This window comes from Buceros rhinoceros, unplaced genomic scaffold (assembly GCF_000710305.1).
Source record: "Buceros rhinoceros silvestris isolate BGI_N320 unplaced genomic scaffold, ASM71030v1 scaffold5732, whole genome shotgun sequence".
Lineage (NCBI taxonomy): Eukaryota > Metazoa > Chordata > Aves > Bucerotiformes > Bucerotidae > Buceros > Buceros rhinoceros.
The window spans coordinates 1-25,959 of NW_010398201.1; the positions used below are offsets into that span (position 1 = coordinate 1).

A 25,959-nucleotide genomic window follows, 5' to 3' on the forward strand; every position below is an offset into this window, starting at 1 on the left:
CTGGCATCCAGCCAGGGTCAAACCACCACACCAGCACACTCGCCATAGGTGCCAGTGGAGCATTATAGTTTAACTCTCTAGCTGAGTCATCTTCGCATGAGGAAGTTGCATGAAAATGACTTAGGGAAGATGACAAAGACTGTAGAGATAAAAGTGAAGAATTTGTTAGCAATATTTCTGTAGCATGCAGATGACTGAATATATTTCCAAATGTTACGTAATTTCTTGCGTGACTCACACCACCACAGTCTCTAGAGCATATGAAATGCTCTATAGGCAGCAGCAAATCAGTGCAAATAGCGACATCGTCTTTCTAGGCTTAGCAGATGCTCATAGAGAAGCAGTTTAAGAAGTGTTTAATTTCCATTAGCGTGCTTTCAAATGGGGAGCTTTCACGAATAGGTAGTGTTTATTCTTGTTTTATCATAGCTTTATTATTAGCAGGAAAATTGCATTGTATAGAGTATTTTTTTTAGAGCAGTTTTATACAGAGTCAGTAAAATGTACCGCTACCAAGTCTGCATTATTGACTTCTTTCAGCGGAACTCAAGCCAGCCTGCTGTAGCAGAAAGCTTCTTCCTGCAGGTTTTGGACAAAGATGTTTTCCTGAACATTTAATGAAAAGAGGCCTCCCGGTAGCTTCAATTATTTCCACAATTTAAAAATTATATGAAAGTCCACTGAGTATCTTCAGCTGAGAAAATCAAGAAGATGGACACCTATGCTGTTGTTGGAGACCTGACACTTCTTTCACGTTGCTTCTTGGGTCTTCTCTGGGGTCCTAAGCCATCTTTGCCGTGCTTCAGTGTGGTGTCTTGCAGGACTGTCCAAAGGCTCCCTGTCCACTTCTTGCTTGTACTCCTTCCTGCACCACACACCCTCTTCAGTTTAGCATCTGGGGGTTTTGGCCAATTATCACAATTAGGTATTAGAAAGAAATTCTTAACTGTGAGGGTGGTGACACTGGAACAGGTTGCCCAGAGAAGTTGTGGATGCCCCATCACTGGAAGTGTTCAAGGCCAGGTGGGTTGGGAGCAACCTGATCTAGTGGAAGGTGTCCCTGCCCATGGCGCGGACATTGGAATAGATGATCTTTAAGGTCCCTTCCAACCCCAAACCATTCCATGATACTATGATCTCCTCTGCTCATGTCTGCATTTAAGTCAAAATCTTCACATTCTTCTTGACTCTCTGCTGCTCACGTTTTCTTCTTCCTACCACCTGTCTTGTTCTAACATCCTCCTACCTTATTTTTGCAGTAGATCCTCCTTTTAAGTTTCCCTTTCCTGTGTAATTTATGTGTTCCTCTAACAAGGGCTCATTTTCCAGTCCTCCAGCTCCTTTCCCTCACACTTCTGCCAAATGCCCAGATTCCGTCACAATTAGCACACGATCATGTAAAACAGGCTCTAAGGGAGACACTGCGCTCTTCCAATCTGCAATCTAGTCCAGAGTAAAAATATACCAGACCTGAAATCCTACTGTTTCCGTAGTAATCTAGTTTAAAGACATTATTCTTCAGTTAGAACATTTTTCTTCATGGCTAACTTGGATCTCAATTTTCATGCAATTTATGTCTCTCTGTTTTTGTCCGAACTCCTGTGGATGCGGAGAGCAGCTTTCTAGAGCAGATGTTTGTGTACTAAGGACAGTCACTTCTCAGCCTTCTACCTTCTTCATATTACTACCTAATAAACTTTAGTTTCTTCTGTGTCCAATATTATCCATTTTCTTATTTTTTTTCTCCATAAACTGTCCTTTCCCCCTTCTTTTATGCATATAGGTCCCCCACGGCTTCTCCTTTCCCCTCACTTTCTCCCCTTTCCCCATTCTTTCTTCTGTTCCGATTTTGACATGTCTGTACTTCCTTGTTCCTATTCACTTCCAATCCTTCTGACAACGCCTGTTCTGCTGTCTATCACGGGAGCATGTGGAGGCTTGTTGCAATCTCTGCCAGGAATGACTTGCCTTACGGTACGGCAGGAACGTGTCCGCTGTGTTGTGTCTTCCAATTACCTTCTTTGCCGAATGTGTTTTTTAGTTCTAGCCCTTGTGAGGAGCTGCTGGTGCTCATCTGCTTTCACTGTTCCCATGGTAGCTGATCCCTTCCTTCTGTGACTTTCTCATCAGTGGCCTAAACAAAATCTAGAACTGTCATAATTAAAACGGAACACAGTTTACAGTATTTTTGAAGACTGGATGGTATTTCATGCTAAACGTACTTTGCAGCTAAAAATGGGTAATTAGGCACCATTATCTTAAATTATGATACTTTCAGAGGTATTCTGTGGAACATGTCCTCAGTATAGCAAAATTGCGATGTTAAATACAGTTAATGACACTGTTCCAGAAATACAGAACGTAATGGTTTAATTAACCTGGAGTTACTGCAGCCTAAGTTTAACTAACTTTTTTCCTTCCCTTCCTTAAAAACACTCCCAGTTCAAGCATCTTAGCTGCGTGCCCTTGGAATCAGACCCAGATTTGGATTCTGATTGAAATCCCCAAATCAGAGCCTGTAGCTTCAAGGGTTCACCCAAAATACAGTTCTAAATGCTGTCAACCTTTGGCATATATGTAGGCCAGATTCAACACATTCATGGTTGCAGTTTTCAGTGTAATACCAGACTTTATCCTGCTTCCCCCCTTCCCCTCCCTGCAAATGTTTTTGAATAGTAACTGTGAGGTGGTCAGGAGCTGGAAAAATTTTAAACTTAGGTCAGTGAGCAAAGACTAAGAACTTTAAATATAGGCAGTAATTCTCCAAAACCTTGGGCAGGATCTGTCTTTTGTGGTCTAATACAGCGTCTCTGCCAAGCTGCTATTCAGTGAACCACAGTTTGCAAATCTGAGACAGACATTTCTCCTTTCTCAAATTCATGTATTGATCTCAAAGGAATTCAGGTACCGTCATGGACAGTTTCTTAAAGATGTTGTATGTGGAAATTATATTTACCTCCTACAATGGTAGGAGGTGTAATGTCTCTTACTTTGCAGTTTCTGTGACCAGCAGAAGAATAATTGAGATGGATACAGTAGATGGCTCAGCTACAGCATGTTGCCACACTCAGCCTCTTGCACAGACTTAACAAAATTTCTATTTCCCCCCATTTCTGTGAATATTAAATTAGAGAATGGGAAGACTACTTTATTTGAAAGGCTTATTAATTTTCCTTTTCTTGATTTGTGTTGTCTGCTGAATTACATTTCCATAGAAGGGTATGTAGAACTATCTCCCCTGACTAAATGGCTCAAATGAGCTATGAGTAAAACCACACACACATAATTCACAACCATGTTTTATTAATACCATGTATGTTATTTAGTTAGTAACTAAGAATGTTACGTACCTCAGTATGTAGTGAACTTCTGCAGGCTTTTATCGCTGCATCCATGTCATTGTCAGAGTCTTAATATCGTGTAACTGTATCTTAATAGAGCTTTTAACAGATATGTAATGTGTCATTACAACTTACATAAATAACTATTTGAAAACTTATACTCAATCGTAAAGAGGCATTTAGTCCTTTTAAAGTCAGCACTCAGTTGTATTAAAGATTTTTTAAATATACACCTGTATCTGAAAGGAAAGCTGTAGTCATGTATCATGAAATTCAATCCGAATTCCTCCTTTCGGAAAGCAAATGTGGAAGATCCCACATTCTTGGCAACTTTATCGCTTTTCTGATGGGAGGGCAAAGTAAGAACTGTATCTCCCAAGTAAAGAAAGGACTAAATACACTAGAGAGCCATGATAATAGATTATTTTTTCTTCAGACTTTTGGCACCTCAACATCATTTGTTTCTGTTTCTCTGCGTACGCTATATATAATTTAATCGGATAAACTATGCTGCCCAAGAAACCAATCCTCCAATTCCAAGGTGACAGTTCACTGCCTTCTGGCATCTGTGGGCAAACACACTACTATGCCAGGAGAAACTACCTTGCCTGGGAAAAAAATCCCTTGCACTGAAGTGGGGTAAAATTTTCCATGCCAGAGCGAATCTTGGAGCATTATGCTGCTTTGTGTGTCCCTGGTTTTTTTTTTTTTTATTCCCTTAGGTATAGCAGACGCATTCCCACATAAACCCATTTGTAAGTTTACAACTGATATAAACCACTGGCAAAAACATCTCAGAGGAGAAATAACCATCTGGTTTTAGACACCATAGAAAAATTGTTTTATTTCTATGTACATGTTGATTTTTGAGAATTATGAACACTGATGGGCAGGGAAAGTTGTCATATTTCTCAGATGATTATGAAAACTTCTTTTTTCTCCTCTATTTTGGGCAAATACTTTTCTTGTTGTTGTTAAGATTTATATATGCCTGAATATATTATCATATTCATAAAACTTAAGGAATAATCATGTCAAATTTACTTTCATTTTTGAACATGTTATACAGTGTGGATCACAAAATGTCAGAGATGAGGTTTCTCAGTGAACTTGACTTCAATTTTCTGGCATTATAATTACTTCTGTTTATTTTTCTTGGGACTGTATTCTTTACTTGAAGAACCAAAATTTTTCTTCAGGGAGTGGGTTATTGTGTAGGACATACAAATTCTTAAAGCTAAGCTTCATGCTGGTAGAACTATTTTAAAGAATAAGACAGTAACAATTACTTCCTAAAAATATGTTTCTCTTAAATAGGAATGACTAGGAAACTTCTCTCTTTTCCAACTAAATATTAGGATTTCAGTACAGTTGGCCAGTAATCTGAACTGGAATCACTGAAAATAAAATTCTCAGCTGATTCACTACTTGAGCAAATGCAGTTGCCTTAAGACAGGTGTAATGGTGAATCTTCTCTGTGCAGAATATTGGCTCACAAACTTCAAGAAGGAGGGAAGTCTAAAAAGGATGTCGATTCACTTGCAAGAACAGCTCTTAACAGACCAGTCGCTCACTGATTAAACCAAGATTGATTAAACCATCCCTGTAGTGGGAATATAATTTAAGATATTAAATTTACAAAAAATATATACAAAAGTCCTGTATCAGAAGATAAAAGACACAAAGAAACTTCACTTTTGGGTTTTTTTTTTTTTTACTTTTAATTGTTTCCCAGAATTGCTTGTTAAAAACAGTAATTCATCATGATTTCAGAGGGGCTAGGACCTCACCCATATTCCTGCTTCACTCCTCGTTTACTGAATTTGTTAGAAAAATTGTTTCCAGACAGTGAAAAAGTAATTAACAGACAGGAAATGCTAGCCTGAAACTCTATTAATAACCAACTTATTTTTATTAGAGCAAATACAGTTGTGAAAACTGTACATTGTACATTTTGGGTCAAGAATTATAAATAGAGATACTCAAAGATAAAGAGTTCATTCTTTGACAGCAAGAAACTTTAAATAGACAAAATGACATTATTAAGTACATTGGCAGGCTTCATTGTGCTGTCCAAAATGTAGTGTACAGTATAACAACCATTTATAAATAGCCTTTCATGTAAAATACAGCTGTGCACATTTTAGAAAAATATCAACAATTTGTTTGAGCTTCGTTTTAAAAAAGCTTATAAATCATACATATTTATAAATGGTACTAACATGCTTACTTAAATTTATAAACATCTTCATAAGCTTTGTAACCCATTATTTCCAGAGCACAAAGTATTTTAAATAAACATTTATTAGGAATTAAATATGTCAGTTACAAAATGACCTCTCCATGTAAAGAGACTGGAGCTGATTTCACTCCTGGATGGAACATTTTGTCCATTACATCAAGGCTCACACAGGAACTTTTAAAATCTTGTTCTTATTTAAAAATTACTTTCCTAAATTTAAAACACTATTTAAACTTTTTTTTTAAAATAAATATACAAGTTCTATTTTCATTTGCTCTCTTTCTGCTTTCTTCTTTATCCACATTGGTCAAAACAGAGGATTCTCAACATACTTCTGTAAAAAACACCATGGTGTTACTGCCCTGCTTGGAGCTGCTTTGCTGAATAATATTCAGCTCACACCTACATTACTTTTATATGCTGCATCAGAAGATAGCTAATGTACTCGGCATGAACATCGCCCATTAAACCATGCAAATACTTAGAACGTTTACAAACACGTTCAAAAACTATACTGTATGAAATATTTTCTAATAGAGACAGAATAAACCATAATACAAGCCCTTTGCTTTTTGTAGCTTTAAATTAAAATATTTACTTGCCAAATGACCACACCACATATTTTCAGTAAATAAGCATGCTTTTGACTAATATAGGGTACAATAATTACAGTATAATGGCACAGAAAAAGAAACATGATCACATCATTTGAACAAAGGGCTGTGAAACTACTTAAGAAAAACTTTCCAAATGAAAAATTTTGAGGCTTCTTTAATGCTGAGGTAAAATTATAAATGGACTTGAAAGACACTGAAGGTGTCAAATCGATAATCAATCACATTATATTTCTAAATGCTCTACCTGAATGTATTCAACACAAATCTAGTATTTTAAAATTATAGTAATTTATTATACGAGTATTAGCTAGCCTGACTCTCATTGGCCTTAATGTGCACTCAGACAAGACTTTATTTTAACCACTGGCAAAATTCCTCAATGTTGAAACATAATAATCCAAATCACCAATTATCACAGCACCAGAATTAAAAAACAAAAACAAAAACAAAAAAACAAAGAAAAAAAGAAAAAAGTCAACATGCAAACCCTGTATTTCATCTTTCTTGGCTTATTCTGATATTCTATCTATCTGCTATTTAGAATGTGCTGTTATCTACTTAAGATTCTTATTATGAAAAATTTTGCTTGCTACTGGCATAAGCATTTGAGCACTTTTCAGAAGATATCAACACCTTTAAACTTTGCAGTCATGGTATATACCTTACTAAACCTTAAAGCAAAATGGCTCTTCAGGTTTAGGAAAATGAATTAAGAATTTTATCACCAGATTAGAGAAAGAGATTTAATTTTCTGCTTCCACTGCTAGGCAGAACTGGTAGCTTTCGTCACGTTGGACTAAACACCATTATGGCTATACACCAAATTTCATAAACAACGAATGAACAGAACCATGCACAGGCAAATGAAATTCCATCTCCAATAACACTGCAGGAGATGTTAAAAGCAGCAGGTAATGGAATAAGACTGGTGACTGATGCTGCTAACTATTTCTTCTAGTAAGACAGGAGTGAACGCTGGAATTACTTCCACAGCAACAGAATCCTCTGACCACATTCCTCTGGCAGTCGTTTTCCCATCTCCCCACTAAACACATCAGACGGTAAAATAGTAAGGCAGCTGTTAGCTTCCATCAACAAAAAGTGCAGCTCCATACATTTCCAGTTTAGTCACACTCTGCTGGAACAGATGGACAAGCCAACTCATTTCACCGGTGGGGCTGCTTCAGCAGATTATTTTGTTTGTTTTCCAACGTGGCTGCTTCCTTCAGCTTTCAGAGGACCCCAAAGCCATGAATCATCAGCAGAGAAACTGATTTGGGCCCCTGGCTGAATTCTCCAAGTTTCATCTCTCTTGCGTCCCATCCTAATTCCAAGCCTCCTTCCCTGTGTCTGAGTATGACAGGTGCCATTTAAAAGGCTGATGACACAACTGCAGAGAACTGTGGGCTAACACCGCTAGTTGTCATGACTTCACTAAAGGGTCAAAACAGTTACATTATTAAACAACTATGTTGAATCACATTCAGGCATAGCTAAATTTAAAGCAGGGAACATTAAAAGGATGCAAAGAAATTAAAACTTAATCGTTTGAGGTGGGGTGAGTATGGTGATTTTGTATGAAAACAAGACCTTTCTTACCTTTCCTAATTCCAATCAAGTTAGAAAATGGACAAAAAGAATGGCTAAACCAATGTTCAACAGCATTACCAGAGCGATCATGACTGAGTTAGGGCCCTGAAAATAAAATAAAGATACCACAATTAATGCAACCTTCTGCACAGTGCACAGCAATGAACATCTCCTGACTCATTATAGTAATTTCTAGCAGTTTTGACTTTGCTCCGAAGGATTACCTAAATATTGAAGATACAGACTCTGCTCCTGAAACGTAGCCACTACCCTTGGTGTTCAGGTGAGCTAAATATCATCTGTGTGAAAATGAGCTGGATAAATACAGGTGAGAGTTTATTATTATGCTATTCTTAATCACACTGAGATTAAACTATCTGACAACTATGACTGCATAAACAAATGAAAACAAACCCGTCAGCGCAAAAGTAGCATCAGCTGAAAATAAAGCAAAAGAACGTGAATTACTTCAGGAAAGACGGAGCGCTGCTCTTCAGCCTTATAGCAGGTTCCTTCTCTAATTCCAACCCGTTTCAAAACACATACAACAATGTGTTTTATGAAAAGCACACCCTTTTTTTGACAACTAAAGGAGGAAAAAAGTTATTGACTGTTGCACTAACATACTTAGCAGTGTTTCCATTACAGACTAAAAAAAATACTTACACTGGCAAAATTAAACTTGTTTTGATTTACTCTGACGCTTATCTTACAGAGCTATATACTGATGAAATTTAAAATCAAAATACTTCTGCTCTTCCTAGCTAGAACTAAATGTGGTTAGAGAAGTTACTCATCACATCATTTTAGCCTTTCTGTGAAGCTAGAGAACAAAGTTTTTTATTCTTTTCAGCAGTTTTAGATAATTTTTTTAAAAAACATGACTGCTTTCTAATGAGCAACTTGAAATAATGTCTTGAACAGATGGAAATTCTCAATTCTTCTGTTCTCAACATATTTGGTTTACTACAACACATTTTTACAAAGATATTTATATTTTAAGGTTGCATATTTACTGTAAGTAGAAACAGGAAAACTTCACTCAGACAATCCTCTCCTAAATCGCAAAAAAGCTCTCAAAAAAAAACCTCTGCAGAAATTCTGAGCTATATAAGGATCACTAGCTTGCATAAGAAGGTGTATATTTCATTAGAAATGACATAATTTTTTTCACTTTCCACATAAGGCTGCCTTGCGGAAGTTCATTATGCTCCATGACGGTGTTAACATCAGCTATTTAATTTCTGGAATGCTAAGGTGTAAGAACTTGCCGTTACTAATTTGCTGTGGCAGTGTAACTGGGAAGCTATTGTACAGCATCTCTGTCATTATTATATCACACACTCATCCTGAAACAGTTATATTAAATACTTTCTACCAGAACACACCTTGACACAGCAGTTAAGACAGCAGATCAGATGTGAACTGCCGAGTTCCTGACTAAGTCACAAAATGTTTCTTGTCAGGGACCCCTTCTACCTCTGTAGAGTCTAAAACCCAGCCTGTACATAAAGGCGCTCTGCACCTATTCCGAGGTACCTGTTCACATGCTGAGGAACTAGGTGTTTGAGTTCAGTTGACAACTGAGACTATCAGGATGCTAGTTAAATGTTGCCATAGGGGTAATGATACCGGCAGCAACATTCACGTTTTGCTTCACGGCAGAATGTCTAAAATATTCATTAGGAAGTGGAAGACTAGGTTTAAGGTCACCTTAGTCAAAGGGACAAATTCCTACTTACAAGTGGTACTTTTTAAGCATCAGGTCACAGAACAGAAGATGAACCATGTTCCTCCTTCTTACTGGAAGAGAGCCACTATGTGCCAAAGAATATGAGACACTTGGTGACAGACAACGGGCATAAAAGGAAAGCACGACTCCAGATACGGTTACGTTTCTGATCACAACACTGTAAGCAGCCCTGCTGTAGTAATGTGTAACCCAAGCTCAACAACTTCTTTCTCTTTCTGGCATGGTCACAAGTGTGCTTGATCGGGTACTTCTATGCTTTACTGCTGTAAAGGAAATCTAAGTTCCCATCAGGATTCTCACCAAATGCATTTAACACTTGGGAGATCTATGCATGAAAGCCATATCAGAAGACCATGCACAATAAAGCAGGTTTTATTTGGAACAGCTACTTTCAGAATCTCTCAGTTTTGCTGTCTTGGAATGTCAGCGTCAACACCTTTAGAGTGAACCTGCCACTTAATGACATCTTTTGCAAAAAAAATCCCAGAATCTCATGACAAACAACAGTAGTACATACATGCTAACGTTACGTATCTCTACACAGGAAGTGTGATTATGCTACTAATTTCCACTGAGATTTGGGTTCAATATATTTCTCCTTAGTGCTGAGACATCAGAACAAGTTGCCCAGAGAAGCTGTAGATGCCCCATCACTGGAAGTGTTCAAAGTGAGGTTGGATGGAGCTTTGAGCAATTTAAAGACTAGAAGATCTTTAAATGTCCCTTCCAACCCAAACCATTCCATGATTCCATGACGCTATCAGGGGCTCTCTGTGTGATCAAAATCAGGTCAATAGCTCTTTTATAGGTTGACATCCCACCTAAAGTTTTTACAGTTATACTGCACCTGGAATTGCAAGGAACTGTGAAGGATATCATTGCCTAATACCACTAAAATTCACTGCAATTTGGCCATCTATTGCTTTGTATATTTGAAAGCAACATCCATGGAAATCAAGTTGATTAACCAGTATTGAAGAAAACTTTGGATCTATGGGGACATCACAGGAGACAGGAACTCACTCATTATCTGAAATATATCCTGAAACAGCATCGTGATAGCTGGAAGACAGTTTTTGGCTGTATGGTGGGTTGGGACTGCAGCTCAAACAGCATGCTGGTATCATGAGTGCAGTCTTACAGAGTTAAGCTTGGTGGAGGGAGGAGGGGATTTCTCTGTTGATGCACCCGTCATTCAGATTAGGACTAACAATCTCAACACAATAGTATTAGATAAATTAAGCTAAAAACCCGAGGGGCGATAGTCTGAATCAAGAAAACTCATCCACAAAGACAGTGACACCTTAAGATCTGGCTTGTTGATTTTCTGTGTAGATCACAGAAAAATGCATTCTCTGTTTATGATAGTCTATGCTTTATACAAGGTAGTAAATCACATCTCCTTTGTCCTGCTATGTGCACTTTGTTTCCTCTGCTGATAACTACAACTTTCCTCAAAGCAGTATGTCCTGATATACTAAAAAAAGATCAAACAATTTTTTTGGAGCACATTGTTATTATGCAATAAACTCCTACCTGTTTTGTAGAGACCTATGAGATGAGCATTTAATACCATAAATAAGACTTCAGTGTCCTGCAAGGGCTTAAAATAGCAAAAGCCAAAATTAGTCTGAATAGTCCAAGAGTGACTAGAACAGGTGCACTAAAGAAGCGGTAGCAGAAAAATTCCAGTCCTGTTTAAAAACTACCCTTTCAGCTTCCAGTGAGTCAGACATGTAATTAAAAGCAAAACCAAACAATTAGTTTTCATTTGAGGAAGAAGTTATTTTTCTGAAAGGTAGTGCCAGTAAATATTTAAGACAGTCTTGTAATCCCATCGCATTAGGAATACCCATTAAATTTAGCACAAAGTTCTTGCTCAGAGGTTTTTTTTTTTTAGGATCAGGCAAATACTGATTTATTTTTCTAACATCACGGTAGTTACCCCTTACTAACTGGATGTTTAGTGAAAAAAGATATGCAAGTAAAAGCACACTGGGTAATACTCAGCAAAATTGATTTCAGATACAGGCAAAAGCCAGGCTAAACCCTCTGTGTGGCTTAAAAATCTTTACCTACAAAACAAAAAAATGACAATATAGTAGAACACTTGTGCATGGGCAACACACAGACACATATCAGGGGAGTAAAATGTCTACTTATGAATACAGACTACAGTGGTATTTTCTGCAATTCAGTCCTACTTTTTACCTAAATCCAAGCCAATCTCAAATTAGATCATATTCAAGGTGGGATAGCAGCTCGTAAATGGATACTGGGACTAGAGGCTGCTAACAAACAATTAGAAGTAACAGTCAGTACTGGTTTGTGGTCAAGTGTCTCCATGCACACCTTACTGTGGTAAATGTAAGGTAACTTGAAGGTGCCTAATTCTCAGCAAAAAAAGGATGATTTACCTCTCATTTATTAGGGAAAATGCCTGCAAACAGACAGCTATTTTGAAGCAGCTGACAAACAGTGACTTTGTCATTGTGCTTTATGTGCATTTTCACCTTGATAAAACAATGAATCTTTCTTATGAGCTCTGAGATTATTTTAAACTTTGATTTTTGAACATTAGAAAGTAAGTACAGAGAAACACATTTCTATGTGTGGCATAACAAGTACGTGCTGGTATTTTTCAAGTAGAATGCCAGAAATGGGGATATCTGGATAATCCATACTTTTCCTATAACTAACTTATTGCACAGATGATATTCACTGACATTCTTAAGGATGTACAGATTCACAGAAAATATGAAACATAAATTTGATTACTAAAACAGCTGCTGCAGACTTTTCTGTAATTAAAGGTGTTTAAAATTTTTAATCCAAATTAAGTTTGGATTAAGTTTATGTTTCATTGAATTGTGAGAAATGACTTTGATTTAGACACATGGAAGGAAGATCTGATTATTTCACATTCTGTTTCTATCTTCTTAATGCATTATCACTGGAAACTCGGAAAAAGCACAGCACAATTTTATACCGCACTTTCAGATAATCTAATAGGGTGCTCAATAAGCGTAACAGACTCATTTTTGCATTCCAAACCCATGTTTTCTCATTCTCTTTTCATGAATGTGAGAGTTCTTTTCTTTTTATATTCCTTAACAAATATATTTTTTAACTTTTATGGAGGATCTAAGGCAGATTTACTTACAAACCATGACAAAATGACCTGTGAGGATGACTATAAAGCAAGTGCAATTACTGACTGAAACAAAATAACTCTCCAATGCAGCTCTAGAAGACTGAAGTCTCTCAACATTCACAAGTGTTTGGGATAAAGATAACCTGGCTCCTCCTCAGTAACGGTGCACTCTTAGGTTAGCCACTGCGTAACTCCAACACACTATCAAGCTCAGTCTAGCAGCACTGTAGAACAGGCTCCTATTTTTCTGAAAGTTAAAAGGTGATACTAAAAATTAAAAAGAAAAGTCTCCAGGTACTGTTAAAAGTCATTCTGTGCTCTGTCTCTCCCTCAGTCTGCTAGGCCAGCAGGCTACTCATTTCACTATTAATTGTTTGAGGATTTTTACTCATTGCAGCACTGTAAAAAAATAAGCATGTAGGAAATTTGTTCTACAAGGGCAAATTTATAGACATACGGACATATAGACATATAGACATACAGGAGACATCTTTGAAAAAAACACATACATCTATGCATATCTTAAAATGCCATTATATTAAAAATGAGCTTCTAAACTCTACCTTCCTTGCTTATTGAAATGCTGATAATAAGAATAATGCAATTAGGATGCTCCAAATGAAGCAGAGGGACAGTTCCCAGTCCCCTGCAATATCAGCACTTCTCCACCTTTCCTGGTAACAGGCTGTAAGTTCACAATCTCTACCCTGATTATTCCAGAAGGTCAATAAACTGCTGTTCAGGTGCCCTACTTGGTCTTCTCCTTCAGCTCCAAATAGCGTCAGCTATTTGGTTTGGATGGAAGACTATTTCTAGCCATGTATTTTACCCAGAGCTGAACAAAAAACTCCCATTCAGGCGAAAATTCCGTGCATAATCACGCAGCATTTACAAGGCTGACAACTTTGTGTTACCCTACATAGGAGTCAAATCTGTGAGATTTGAAAGGTTAAAGGGCTGCTATCAGCTGTAATACAGATTTGCAGATTACAAAACCACTGTGACCATCTACTTTGACCCGCACAAAACGGGATATAAGCTTCACACTGAACTAAAGGGTATCATCCTGGCAAAATGCTCATTATCAAACTACTCAGTGACAGCTCCAAAAACTCAGCATCTGAAAACTGATATTACATTTAATTAATATTATTAAAAGCAACTTAAACCAAGACTTTTATCTACATCTGTTCAGCTGCTGGATCTTACACATTTGCTTGTTAGCTTGGGAAACCATTTTACAGTGTACTTACAGAATGTGATTTAATGAGTCAAGATTTTTTTTGCCTTGAATCTTTCATTGTAAGATATGTTTTAATCATTCTTGCAGCTCTTCATGAGACTTTCCCTTAAGGCTTTTTTCATTTTAAATCCCTGATTTATGGACACCGTATTTTACTCCAGAAGTGGCTGCACCAGTGCCAAAACCAGATAAAACAGACTCCCATGTACTCTTGCTTAATCTTTCCTGTTGATAAATCTAAGGATTATATTAACATCTCTGAACAACAGCAGCAGACTGGGAGCTCATACTCAGTCGCCTCTCTTGCTCCTGATCCATCAGCCTTTTCCTGTTCTGATACTGCATGGACAGGCTCTATTAACTGTCTTTCAATATACAGTCTTACATTTTGCTCTGCTGCACATGGATAATTACACTTGCATCTTTCTTAACTGGTGATCTGGACCAGCTTGTACTGGTAATCTGTTGTCTTCACTGTTTATCAGTTTCCTGGTCTCTGCATCTTCTGTAAGCTTCATGGTTAATACTTCCATGGCCTCTTCCAAGTCATTAGTAAGAATGTAAATAAAATAGAGCAGCAGAATTAATCCAAGAAATGATCTCACCAGAATAATACCAAATTACTGATGTTTTTCTAATTACTTCTTGAGAATAGTGAAATTTAAAAGTCCGTTTTAAAAAATTTATTTTAATGTGACATTTAGCCTTTGCATTACTCTTGGCTTCCTTGCCAGAATAAATAACTGTGGAAAAGCAAATTAAGTTACGTTCTTGACTGAGGATATGATTCCTCTGTCACAGCTGAAGATGTCAAACTTGTTTGACAAATCTTTTACAATCCATGTTGGTTGGAAATTCTTGCACATCTTTATTTTTAAATTTTTTATTAATGAAGTCTGCTGTCAATTATTCAACTGTTTTGTCTAGCTGTTTCTCATTAAATGGGTCATTCTGTTTATCCCACCAATAATGACACACTGGATGTTTTTTTTTCTACTGGTGTATCAAAAATGATTAAAAGAAACTGCTTACAAAAAAGAAACATTATGACAATTATCTAGACCTCTTTATTCACTAAATGCTAACTTTAGGATCTACAACTAACATTTTCCTGAGTTTCTCTTGGCCCAGAAATAATTTTATTATCATCAGAGGTGCTGAATTCGATAACCTGGCTTTTTCTTCTAACATGGAATAGAAGGGTCATCTCTCCTTTTCTGCGTAACTATCAATAGTTCTATTATTTCTGAATAATAATGAGATTCGGTTTCACACTGATCTTAATGTATAGTTTTAAAACTACTACTATATCTGGATAAAAAGAAAGTACAGTTTTTCATACCACTGTAAAATGCAAGAATTGTCAGAAGTATGGATTTTAAAACAGCTTATATTTTGATGCAAATTGCCCATTTTTAGAGCCTACTATCAACACAGAGAAGAAAATGAAAACGGGAGATTGTCTGGCCTGGGTCAGACCACAGGCTAGCATTCTGTCTCCAGCTGTAGTCAAAAGTAGACCTTTGGGGAAGAGCACGAGTGTAAGTCCCAGTACTGCCCAATTAACCACTGAAGTACAACGAAGGCTGTTTTGAATGAGGAGGAAATATGTATATATATACACACATATACATCTGCAAATATATATCTAGACGCACAAGAAATGCACATATATATATACACACGTAAACAGAGTAACCCACACTAACATACTTCTGTGTTTATGGATGCAGTATGGATTCATGTTTCTGTCAGTATCTGGCTATCAACTATCTCTTCCCAGTTTTCAAAAAGGGTTATATAAAGAAGTGGATTATTTGTTCCTCACTGCAGTCCTGTGTAGTGGGTTCTAGCTGGCAGACAGTATTCAGATGAAAATTTGACAGAAGTGAGTGTTGCCTGCCTTTAGGATGCAAAGCTCAGCGCTAGGAGGCAAAAGGGCAGTGAAAGTGAAAAGGTTTCTTGCAGTACTCACCGAGCTGCTTTGTACTTCTTTTTCCACTGCTGAATGTGTCTCATTACTAGCTGGGTTCTTTGGTGCAGCAAATTCTGTTTTCTTTATTTTTGTGTCAGGTTTGTTTTCTTTGGCATCTGGCTTACCCCCAGATCCAGCAGGACTTGGTTTCTGTGAGGGTGGTATCTGTGCAAGTGTTGATGGTGATGGGTTGACATATTCATCCTCTTCCCTGAGCTCCTGTGGAAGCACTGCTGGATTCATTTTTACATAATAGCCATGGTAGTGACCATGCAGCTCCCCATTCTCTGTGCTGATGGGATTGTGATGGGCTGAGAACTTTGGCTGGTGTTTCACAGCTCCTTCCTCCTTCGTTGGTACTTTCGAATATAAAGGCTTGCTAATGGTGGGTGTTACATTCTCAGAGGCTAAAAGCTTTTTTTCCTGACTGAGTCTTGCCCCAGAAGTGGAGTTTTGCCTTTGCAGTTGTTTTGAAGGAGAAGGCTCAGAAGAAAGACGAGGACTATTCCTTGGACTTGCTTCTGGGGTTCGAGGGGGTGTAGTACCTTTTCGATAAAAGTGAGGTGACTCTTTTGGGGTAGGTGGTTTCTCCTGAACTTTTTCTTCAGATTTTTCTTTCACTTCCATTCCTTCTTGAAATTTTTGTTTGATATAATCAGGGCCTGAAAAACAGCATAATGGAAATAATTATGATCAAACATTTATAAGATTTCACAACAGAACTATTGCATTGGGATGTCAGACTGGACTGCCTTGATAAAATGCTGGCAACGGTGAGTGTTATTGAAAATTCACTGATATCTGTAGTGATTTACTCTAAATCACCCAGTCATTGAAGTTACTGTACCTTTCGGTCAATATGGGGACTATTTACTAATTTGGCTCAGCCACTTTGTGTCTTCAGCTTTGCAAAAGGTCATAGGACATAAATTGTCTCTGAGTCAAATCTGAGGGACTGAAGACTGACTTACCTTGCATATCTATAATTCTTTCTTTTTCTGAGCAGCAAATTTTGAGGTGTCTTTTGCCTAACCTATTTAACTTCTGCCCTCATGATCATAGTATCTGCTTGACGTGGAAGTAATTAACCATCAGAATGAAATGTCTCTTCTGCCCTTACAACCCACAGGAAATAGGGGTTGAATCACTTTTTTCCCCTTTGTGCTCATGTTAGCTTGTCTTATACACACATATATGTGCTTTTAACTCTCACTCGCTGGCTTTGTCTTCCTAATGAACTTACCATATGAAGACACAGATTAACCACTGTAGTTGGTAACACCATTGTGCTTAGAAGCCAGGAAGACAAATGCTGTCACATTCACTACGGAAAAACTTACAAAGCAGCCAGCGTGAAGAATATCCTCCCCCAAAGTCCCACCTAAACACCCATAAGCACATTCACCACTAGGACTCAGCAAGGTGCACTTCTATGCAGGTATCTACATAAACACAAGCTGGCTGAGATGCTTTGCCCCAGATTTTGGTTGTCTGATTTAACAGGACAATGCTAAGACTTGAACAAACACTCTGTTCAAGAAACAAAATTGCTTGTAAAACTTGCCTGTATTGTGGGCAGCATTTTCTACTATTCTTCCTAGAGGCCACATCCCAGATTTCAAGATGAGGTCCCATAAGATGTCAGAAGTTGGGGAGCTCTGTTAACAAAGAACTGCAACGATCTTTCTGTATGTTCAGTAATGGCTTCTGCCAAAACATATTTCAACCATTTCTCTACTACTATTTTTGCTAGATAGAAGCACAGAGAGAAGTTAGAAGCAGTTTTCTTTTACTGTATCTTCTGTGAAGCTTATCTGTGTTTTATGTCATGGAGAAATTCTGTGCCCAGAAAAGAATCTCTAAACTGAAAAGCAGAAAAATGTGTGCAAAGGAGACTCTTGCTGTGTTAGGCAGATACAGTGTTTTTACAGATGCCAAAAGCATATGGATCACTACACAGTGTTAAGATGAGAGGAAGGAAGAGCAGCATGAAGTTTTTGGAAGTTACTGAGTCATCTGGTAAGTAAGCATTGCTATGCTATGTGGCACGCAATGACTTTTAAGCAGGAAAATCACAACGTTTTTGGCATCTCTGAAAACCAGGGGTGGAAATAGGGAGCTGTTGAGAAAGAAGGCTGGATGTAGACAAGCCAGGCTTTGTTCTCACATTACATCTGAGGAGGAAGCGTTGAGGAGTTAAGCCTGCACAGAGTGAGAGGACTAGCGGTTTGCTTTCCTATGGCTTTTTATAATCTTCCTGGTAAAATGGAAAGGCAGCACAACACAAATTAAAAGTCATCATATATAAAGTTACGGTTACAATCAATGTTCACAAAATTCTCCATCATGTAGGGGATTTCCTTCCTTTGCTGAGATGTGCATGCTAGTGCTGAGGGTTCTAACATACAAAGAGTTTGGTTTTCTTCTCTTTTCACATGGAATATAATTAGGGGTGTAAAAAGAAAAGGACAGCTGAAAGAGCTCTGCCTAACCTTTAAGACTAAGCCATAGAGCTATCAAATTGCAATGATTATTTATAATGGACACATCCACATTCACATAAGCTTGCTACTTATGACTGCTGTGGTGAAAACACCCCAGTCTTCTCTTCAGCCTACAATGTTGCTCAGATTGCACCTGATCTGTCCCAAAGCTGGTCAGAATGACTCTCCCTCCTCCTGAGACCTCCAAACTGTTTTGGAATTTCTGAAACAAGAAGGGAGCCAGGTCTCAGCTGCCAATGTCTCCATGAGAGACTGGTAAGAATGAAAACCAAAAAATTTAAACCAAAACAAAACGATCACCTTTAACTAGAGCTTCGCAAATAAGTTATGTATCAACAAGCTGACAATGCCGTATTTTTAGTGGGTATTTGGCAGTAGCTGATGCTAAGTGACGCTGAGCTCCATCAGAGGAAGCTGCAGCCATCTGCATTCAAGTAACCTCTGAGGGTGTCTGACCAGACATTTAGTAACTGCCTTAACGTAACACGGCAGCCCTCCCTCCCAACGCCCAGTACATCACATATGGCTATTAGAGACACATCCCTTGTCTCCAATTTTGCCAGGCAAGCCCTTCCAACACTCAAATTCTTGGCTATATGCTGAAGTTAGCTTTGGTGATTGTCCAAGGACATTTTTTACATCTGTTCACTGTATTCAGTACAATCAGATTATGCACCTGTCTGAAGTACTGACTCCAAGCAGGAAGAACACAGTTCCTGCTCTCTTCTGAAGACTAAGAATACTTGTCTGGACTTACCTTGTCCCCTTTGTTAAAGGCATTATCTAACACTACAGACATGGGCAACAGAGTCCTTGTTCTTCAGGATAAGAGTACTGTGCAGTATGAGTTTAAAGGAACCAGGGCCAACGGAATTTGGGAAGGGAGTCACTAACATCTGATCCTACAAGATTTCTCAGTTGCCTGATCTTAATGAGGAAGAGAATAAGATTTGAGGGTTGGAAGAAGGCAAGGTGGGATTATCTGTCTAGGAAATAAACGTGAGTTCTGTTCTTCAATTCGCAGTTCAAGTGACCAGTAGATATATTCCTAGATGTGATATTCCTGAGTGCCTAAGGAGAACCTAGTCTGGAAAGCAGAACCAAGAAATGTTTTCTAACCAAGTAAAGATCAGCTTTCTTTGTGGATAAACCTGTGTGTTCTCTTATAGTAACATGCTAGCCCTGCTACTATTGGTTCAAAATTAATCCACCTTTGCTGGATGAAGGTCAGCCCCACATGGGCAATTTTGGCTCACACAGCTATTGTGATGCCAGCAGCTGGATGGCACCATTAAAGCGTGAGTTAGGCAGTATTCAGGGAGAATAGCCTCTGAAAACCAAAGGACTGTGTTGATGTATGCAATGTATGCATGTAGAGTCTCAAACTGTCTGCTGGATTGCTTCAGCAGTGTTTCATTGATGGCTGTGTGGTGAGAGAAGGTTTGGTTTGGTTGCAGACACACTCATAGTTGTTCTAAATCTAGAATTTCTTCTGGAGTTCTTGGTAGGGCTCCATTAAGTGATGTGACAGCATGGCCAGCCCTGTAAATGAGAAGAGGAGGGTGACCTGGTTCTGCCACAGCGTTTTTAAAGAGGTGACAGCCGCCTCCTTTCCCCCACCGCCTGGTGAGGCATACGTATGGGCAACACCGGCCTGTTTCAGAGCCGTGGCCCAAGCAGTGTCTGAAACCGTCATCTTGCAGGACTCTGTAAATGCAGCCAGTGCTTCTCAAGAAGGCTAAGAGCCCTTGTGCCTTATCAGCTAAGGATGAAATCTGAAGCTTTAGAGGGACTGCAGAATGCACCTAAGAGAGTAAGGAAAAAAGCATAGCTATATATTTATATATATGAGCTTCAGGTCATACTCCTGCCTATTCAATACAGCCAGTTTCATGTGTTTTGCACTCCTTGCAAAAGAGAAAAGATGAGGATGTAGGAAAAGGATGGGATGGAATGAGGATGAGCTCACAAAGTGCTGAAGACACTAGGGCTCCTTAAGTAGAGCTGGTGATCCTTAAAGGAGCAATTCTGAATTCCATAGTCAATAGGCATAATTGAGTAACTTGTCATAAATCTCACTTCCATAATTTAAAGAGCTTTTGCCTCATTTTAGTATAATTTATTTCTACATTCTGAAAATTAGAAAGTTAATACTACTTTTAAGTGGCAAAAATGAATCCTATAGTAATACATCAAATTAAAAAATCCGGTTTTGTGTCAAGACTGCAGGACAATGAATTCTCAAGCAATACAGGAACAATTCTGTAGTTTTGTAATATTATCAAGTAACAGAGCAGTGAGCAATTAACAATAATAATTAACAGAATTAAAATATACTTGAATATTGAATTAAAAATAGTACTATGTTAACTAAAATATACTGTATTCTAGTAAATTTTAGTTCTATATATTTCTATTTTCAAGAGTTAATCAACTGCATCAAACTCTTTTGCAACTTCCCATGTACTCTGGTATGACCTTGGACATGTTATAATGTCTTACTTGGTTCGTAAGTAAAAATAAAGTACATGATGGACACTCAGGTTTAAAAGCTTTTCCCTGAATCAGAATTATTTAAGACAGGGAATTCTGCTGATATCAACAAAAAATTTCCACAGGACACATTTTCGCAGTGCCAGTTGCACTCCTTCTTAGAGGGAGGGTTGTGAGAAACTCTACTACAAAACCCACTCTCTGGGAGCAGAAAAATGTTTTAGCAGAGCAGGTTTCTCTGAGCTAAGCTTGAGACACTATGCAATACAGACGAGAGCCTCTCACCATACTATGACAGAAGGCACTTATTCCTGCAGCCCTGAACTCGTAGGTACCTGAAGTAGGTTCCTGTAAGAACCTATAAGTGAGCACAGGCTAAAGGACTCTAGCAGCCTTGTCACCTGAATGTCTCCATCCCCATGGAAGATTGGTTGTATGGCAGCTGGCTGCTGCACAAGATCCTCCTCCCCCTTCTGCCCCTCCAGTTTGTGAAGGCCCAGCCACAACCTTTAAATCAGTTAGAATTAATTTGAATGGAAGGTTCTATAAGCACATACCCTGTGCAAAATGCTAATTTGGGAACTACCTGGCATTACCAATGAGACTATGCTTAATTAGGTCATCGTAACTTGTCAAACAGTATTTAAAACCTAGAGGTTGATGTGTTCTTTAGAGTAGAGACCGATTCTGTTCTTCAGACACATCCTCTCTGTTTTTTCAAAGGAAAATGAAAAACATAGCATAACCACTTTCTTAATACATGGAAATAGCTTTTAGGCTCTTACTCTGTGCAATGTTACAGTAAAAAAGGAAAGAAAAGGAAAAAAAAGAGAGAAAAAAAGCAACAGCTTCTTCTGAAGAAAAAAATCCCAACTTAATCAATAATTTTATAAATATCTTATAATTTCTTCATGCTACTTCTTCAACTCTTCTGCCCCCACAGCTTCACCATTCTTGCAATTCAGGAAAAACAAGCATTTAATATTAAAATTCTTCTGAAAGCAAAAAAAGATTGCAATGCCGCTAATGCAGGCTCTAGAATATAATACTTACAGAACATAATATTTAAAGTACTGTTGATGCTGAAGTGATGTGATTCAAATTCAAGGTATATTTGAAGTAATTACTAGATAAGCATGTATGTATTTCTGCTTTTTAGAGTATACATTATGTGATGAAACCTATCTTTAGCACTACATAAAGAGTTAATAAATATATGGTATGATGTAGAGTAACCCAGGTAAGAAACAACACTGTAATTTCATGATTACCAGAAAATTTATGTTTCACTTATCTATAAATTTCACTTATGAAGCAGATACTTCACTCCCTGAACTTGTTTACACATATGAATTGTTAATGGAAAGATTCAATCTTCACCGTAAGGTTTACTGATTGTTTGTGGGTAACAGTGACATGATCAAAGTTATTTGCTCAGTCAGGACATTGCAGTCTATATGCAAACCTTCCAAGATTAGATGTCCCTGTTTACTAAGCTACTGAACACTTCTGCTCTGAAAAGTTCACAGTGTGCAAGTACAACACAAAAGACAGCAAACAGGTTATACCTATAGCCCATTTTACAGATGGGGGAGCTAAACCACAGGGAAATCATAAACCTCGAATAATCATTCATCTGAATAATCCTTCTGAATTCAGGGGTCAGTTGTCAATGCTAGTGGTTTTGCTGAATTAGTCTTGGTAAAATGATAGCATAAAGTTTCACAGGAAGCCTTTATCAAAACTAGGAATGAACTAGAGTGCAAGTCTTCTGAGTAATCAAAGCCAACCCAGCACTTTGGCTGTACGTTTGTCACATATCTTCATACCAGGCACCTCTCTGGAGAAGCTGAGAACTGTGTACTGAATCAGAATTCAAAGACTGGGAGAAGGAAATCGTAAATGATGAGTAACTTTCTTGCTGCACGTTATATCCTAGTACAAATCCAGGGTACAATATTGTTGAAGTGAAAGCTGAAGTCTTTTGTGTTTAAATGCGCTGCACTAAAAAAGGAAAAGACATGGTTTGGTGTTGGTACTACAGGTGGCTATATACTGTTTGAGAAATAAGCCAGTGAAAACCATCTAGTTTGTCATCTTTTGACACGATCAATGGTTTTCTAATGTATCACTGTTGGCAACAATATCTGTGCTGTCATAGCAAGATTTATTTGCTACTCTGCTGAACAATAAGCCTTGGAAAGCCTGGCGACCCATTACAGGATCAATTAATATAGTATCTTCTGTTCTGCAAACATCCAAAACGCTATTATGTTAGGACTTTTCAGGATTGGACATCTATTTTATAGTCATGCCTCAGCATTCAGGATGGTAACTGTAGGTAAAGGAAATAAAAACACTCGTTTATCAGTCTGCTAAAAGAAGTGATTCGATGAGTCATGACTAAAGTGCAAATGACTATATTCAGTAAAATTTAGAAAGATAGGGTTTATTATTACTGCTTCATTGTGGAGAAAAGTGTATGGAGGGGAAGAACTATAATTGATGTCATTAGTACTTCCTCTGTTTTATTCTTATTTTTCTGAAGATTATACTGGTAACAGGGGAAAAAAAGCTTTTAACTGCTAGGCTGCTGGCTTAAATTCAGCCCAAACAAATGGCAGACTGTGCTATGTCATGTGTAAAATATGTTGATGAACTCAGTGAAGCAGAGATATGGTTATGCTTTTAGTAACGTTTGGCAGCCCTGTCTGCCATCTTGGCAGACTGAACTGGTACTGAATGGGGCTCAAAACCAAAAGGTGAGGATTATAGACATAAAGAAATTGATGGATATAAGGCAAGGTGCTTAAAGAGGCATAGGACTCTGCGTGATCACTTCTTCCTGACTAGGATAGGATAGGATAGAATAGAATAGAACAGAACAGAACAGAGTAGAATAGAATATTGGAAGGGACCTACAACAATCATTGTGGCCAAGTGTCTGACCACTTCAGGGCTGACTAAAGTTGAAGTATGGTGTTAAAAGCATTGTCCAAACTGACAGGTTTGGAGCATTGATCACCTCTCCAGGAAGCCTTTCCCAAGGTTTAACCACTCTCTTTGTAAAGAAATGCTTCCTTATGGTAGTTTAAGAGGTTATCACCACAGGTGTCTGCAGTACCCTTCTGGTGGATAGAGTGCCCCAGCAATAGGGCATTGACCAGTGCAGCTGCTTCACAGTTGGGTCAACGTCCTGCAAAGCATGCAAGATTTCTGGCCCCCAGACAGTAACAGGGCACCTGACTTGATTGCCAAGTGGGAGGTGGGATTTCCCTATAAAGAAATGCTACTCCTAGTGATGAATATATATGTTATTTAATAATTCCTTAATTCAAAGTTGCCCTGTTTTGACTGCATCTAAAGTTGGTTATGCCAGCTGAATAATGGCTCTCCTTAACTGTACTTGAGAATGCTTTAGGCAATAAAATCACACATTTGTTAAAGCTTAAAAAAGGGCATGTCGCAGAAGAGAAAGAAGAATTGAAATGGAAGGGATTGTTGACACTATCTGGTGAGATATAAAAGAAACCCAAGTCTGGATGCCTGCCTCTGATGGCAAGTGTATTTTGGTGAGGTACGATCAATGTTTAAATGCTAGTAAGCAGCTTCCTTATCAAGGGGCAAAAAAGAATCTTGCCTGGATTAATTTTTAAATTCCATTTGGCTGCCTTACAAGACTTCTTTTTTTTTTTCTGGACTTAATACCACTAGCATGGAAGTACCATGACTGCTTAAGAAAACATCTACAAGGCAAACAAGAAGGAGAAGAGCATATGTTTTGCATAATCCAAAAATACTTTAAAATACAATGTTTACTATTTGGAATGCTTTGTAATCTTCCTTAATTCATTCTTACTCTCTTACTCTCAGCCCCTCATTTCCTCCTCCTCCTCCCTTGAGAATACCTTCCCTTTGCTGAAATTTTCACCAGCTTACACTGCTAGGGCTTCTCAATCTGTTGTTAGCATTGTTAGCTTTCCTTCTACTGCAGTGGAGGCAGCAGGAAACTAATATGTGCCAACAGTTACTCACTCACTAGATCCACGAACGTCATGGAGAATGATGCCTATAAGTATTTATTTTATGGAACTGTTGTGATTTGATCTGGCAGCCTGCTGTCCTTCAAGCCATGTACTACTGACATGACCTAACAATATAATACAAAGATAGCACATAATGTGATATTATACTGTCGCCTCAAACAGACAAAGCCACATCACCGTTCAGTGATGTAAAAGGTAGAATACATGAATCTTCCATCTAGGATCAACTTTAATAAAAAGTCATTGAACAGAAGCAGGTTTTAATGCAGCTTTAAATGCCACCTTCCCTTCTTGCTAAGTGAAGATAAGCACCTACAGTAGGTAATAACTGGTAGAAAATGCTTATTAACTGTCTCATGCAGAAGAAACCCAAACATACAAATTCTTGTGTATCAAGGTTTCCCTCTCAGCTATTTTTTTTATCTCTGCTCAGGAAGTGGGTTTGTGCAGTATCATAAACAACTTGTAAGTCATTCTGCTAGAATACCTATCTTTAGGTATATCTTTAAAATATATGCCAGTACTCTATTCTCCTGGTTATGACATCAACAAAAACGATGTGGCCTTCTCAAAACTCACATCAAATGCTTCCTGTCACGGACCACACAAAGATCAAGAGTGCCAAGTTACTTATTTACTAGCCACACATACAGAGACACACATACACTTTGGCTAAACCAAAGGTCAGTTCTTATGTCCATGTGTTTACTCTGCTCTGATGTTTACACAGCACAGAAGAGCTATCGGTGTGGCCTGTGAACTGACTGCTTTACTACTGGTCTCTCTGCCTTTCACACAGTTATTTGTTGAAAAGTGTATGGCACTATGTTATCCTGCAGTCTTGAAATATCTGAACACCTACTCGGGCGCATGGACTTGAATTCCACAAAATGATTCAAATCATATGCAACCTCGCAAATTTCTGAGTCTAGCAGTGGGATGACAAAACAGAGGTGGTAATGCAATTCCTGTCTGTACAAAACCCAAACTGCCTCCTCTTT

At 38.1% G+C, this 25,959-nt stretch overlaps 1 protein-coding gene across 1 annotated transcript in view; it reads right to left on the minus strand.

Moving 5' to 3' along the window:
* Positions 1–6,868: 6,868 nt before the first annotated feature.
* JPH1 (junctophilin 1) overlaps positions 6,869–25,959 on the minus strand; it is a 71,146-nt gene continuing 52,055 nt past the window's right edge. The window contains exons 3-5 of the mRNA XM_010130998.1: positions 15,916–16,577; positions 7,800–7,895; positions 6,869–7,634 (exon numbers count right to left, since the gene is read on the minus strand). Of these exons, the coding sequence (XP_010129300.1) occupies positions 7,815–7,895; positions 15,916–16,577 (743 nt within the window). The 3' untranslated portion in view covers positions 6,869–7,634; positions 7,800–7,814. The remainder of the gene's footprint in view (positions 7,635–7,799; positions 7,896–15,915; positions 16,578–25,959) is intronic.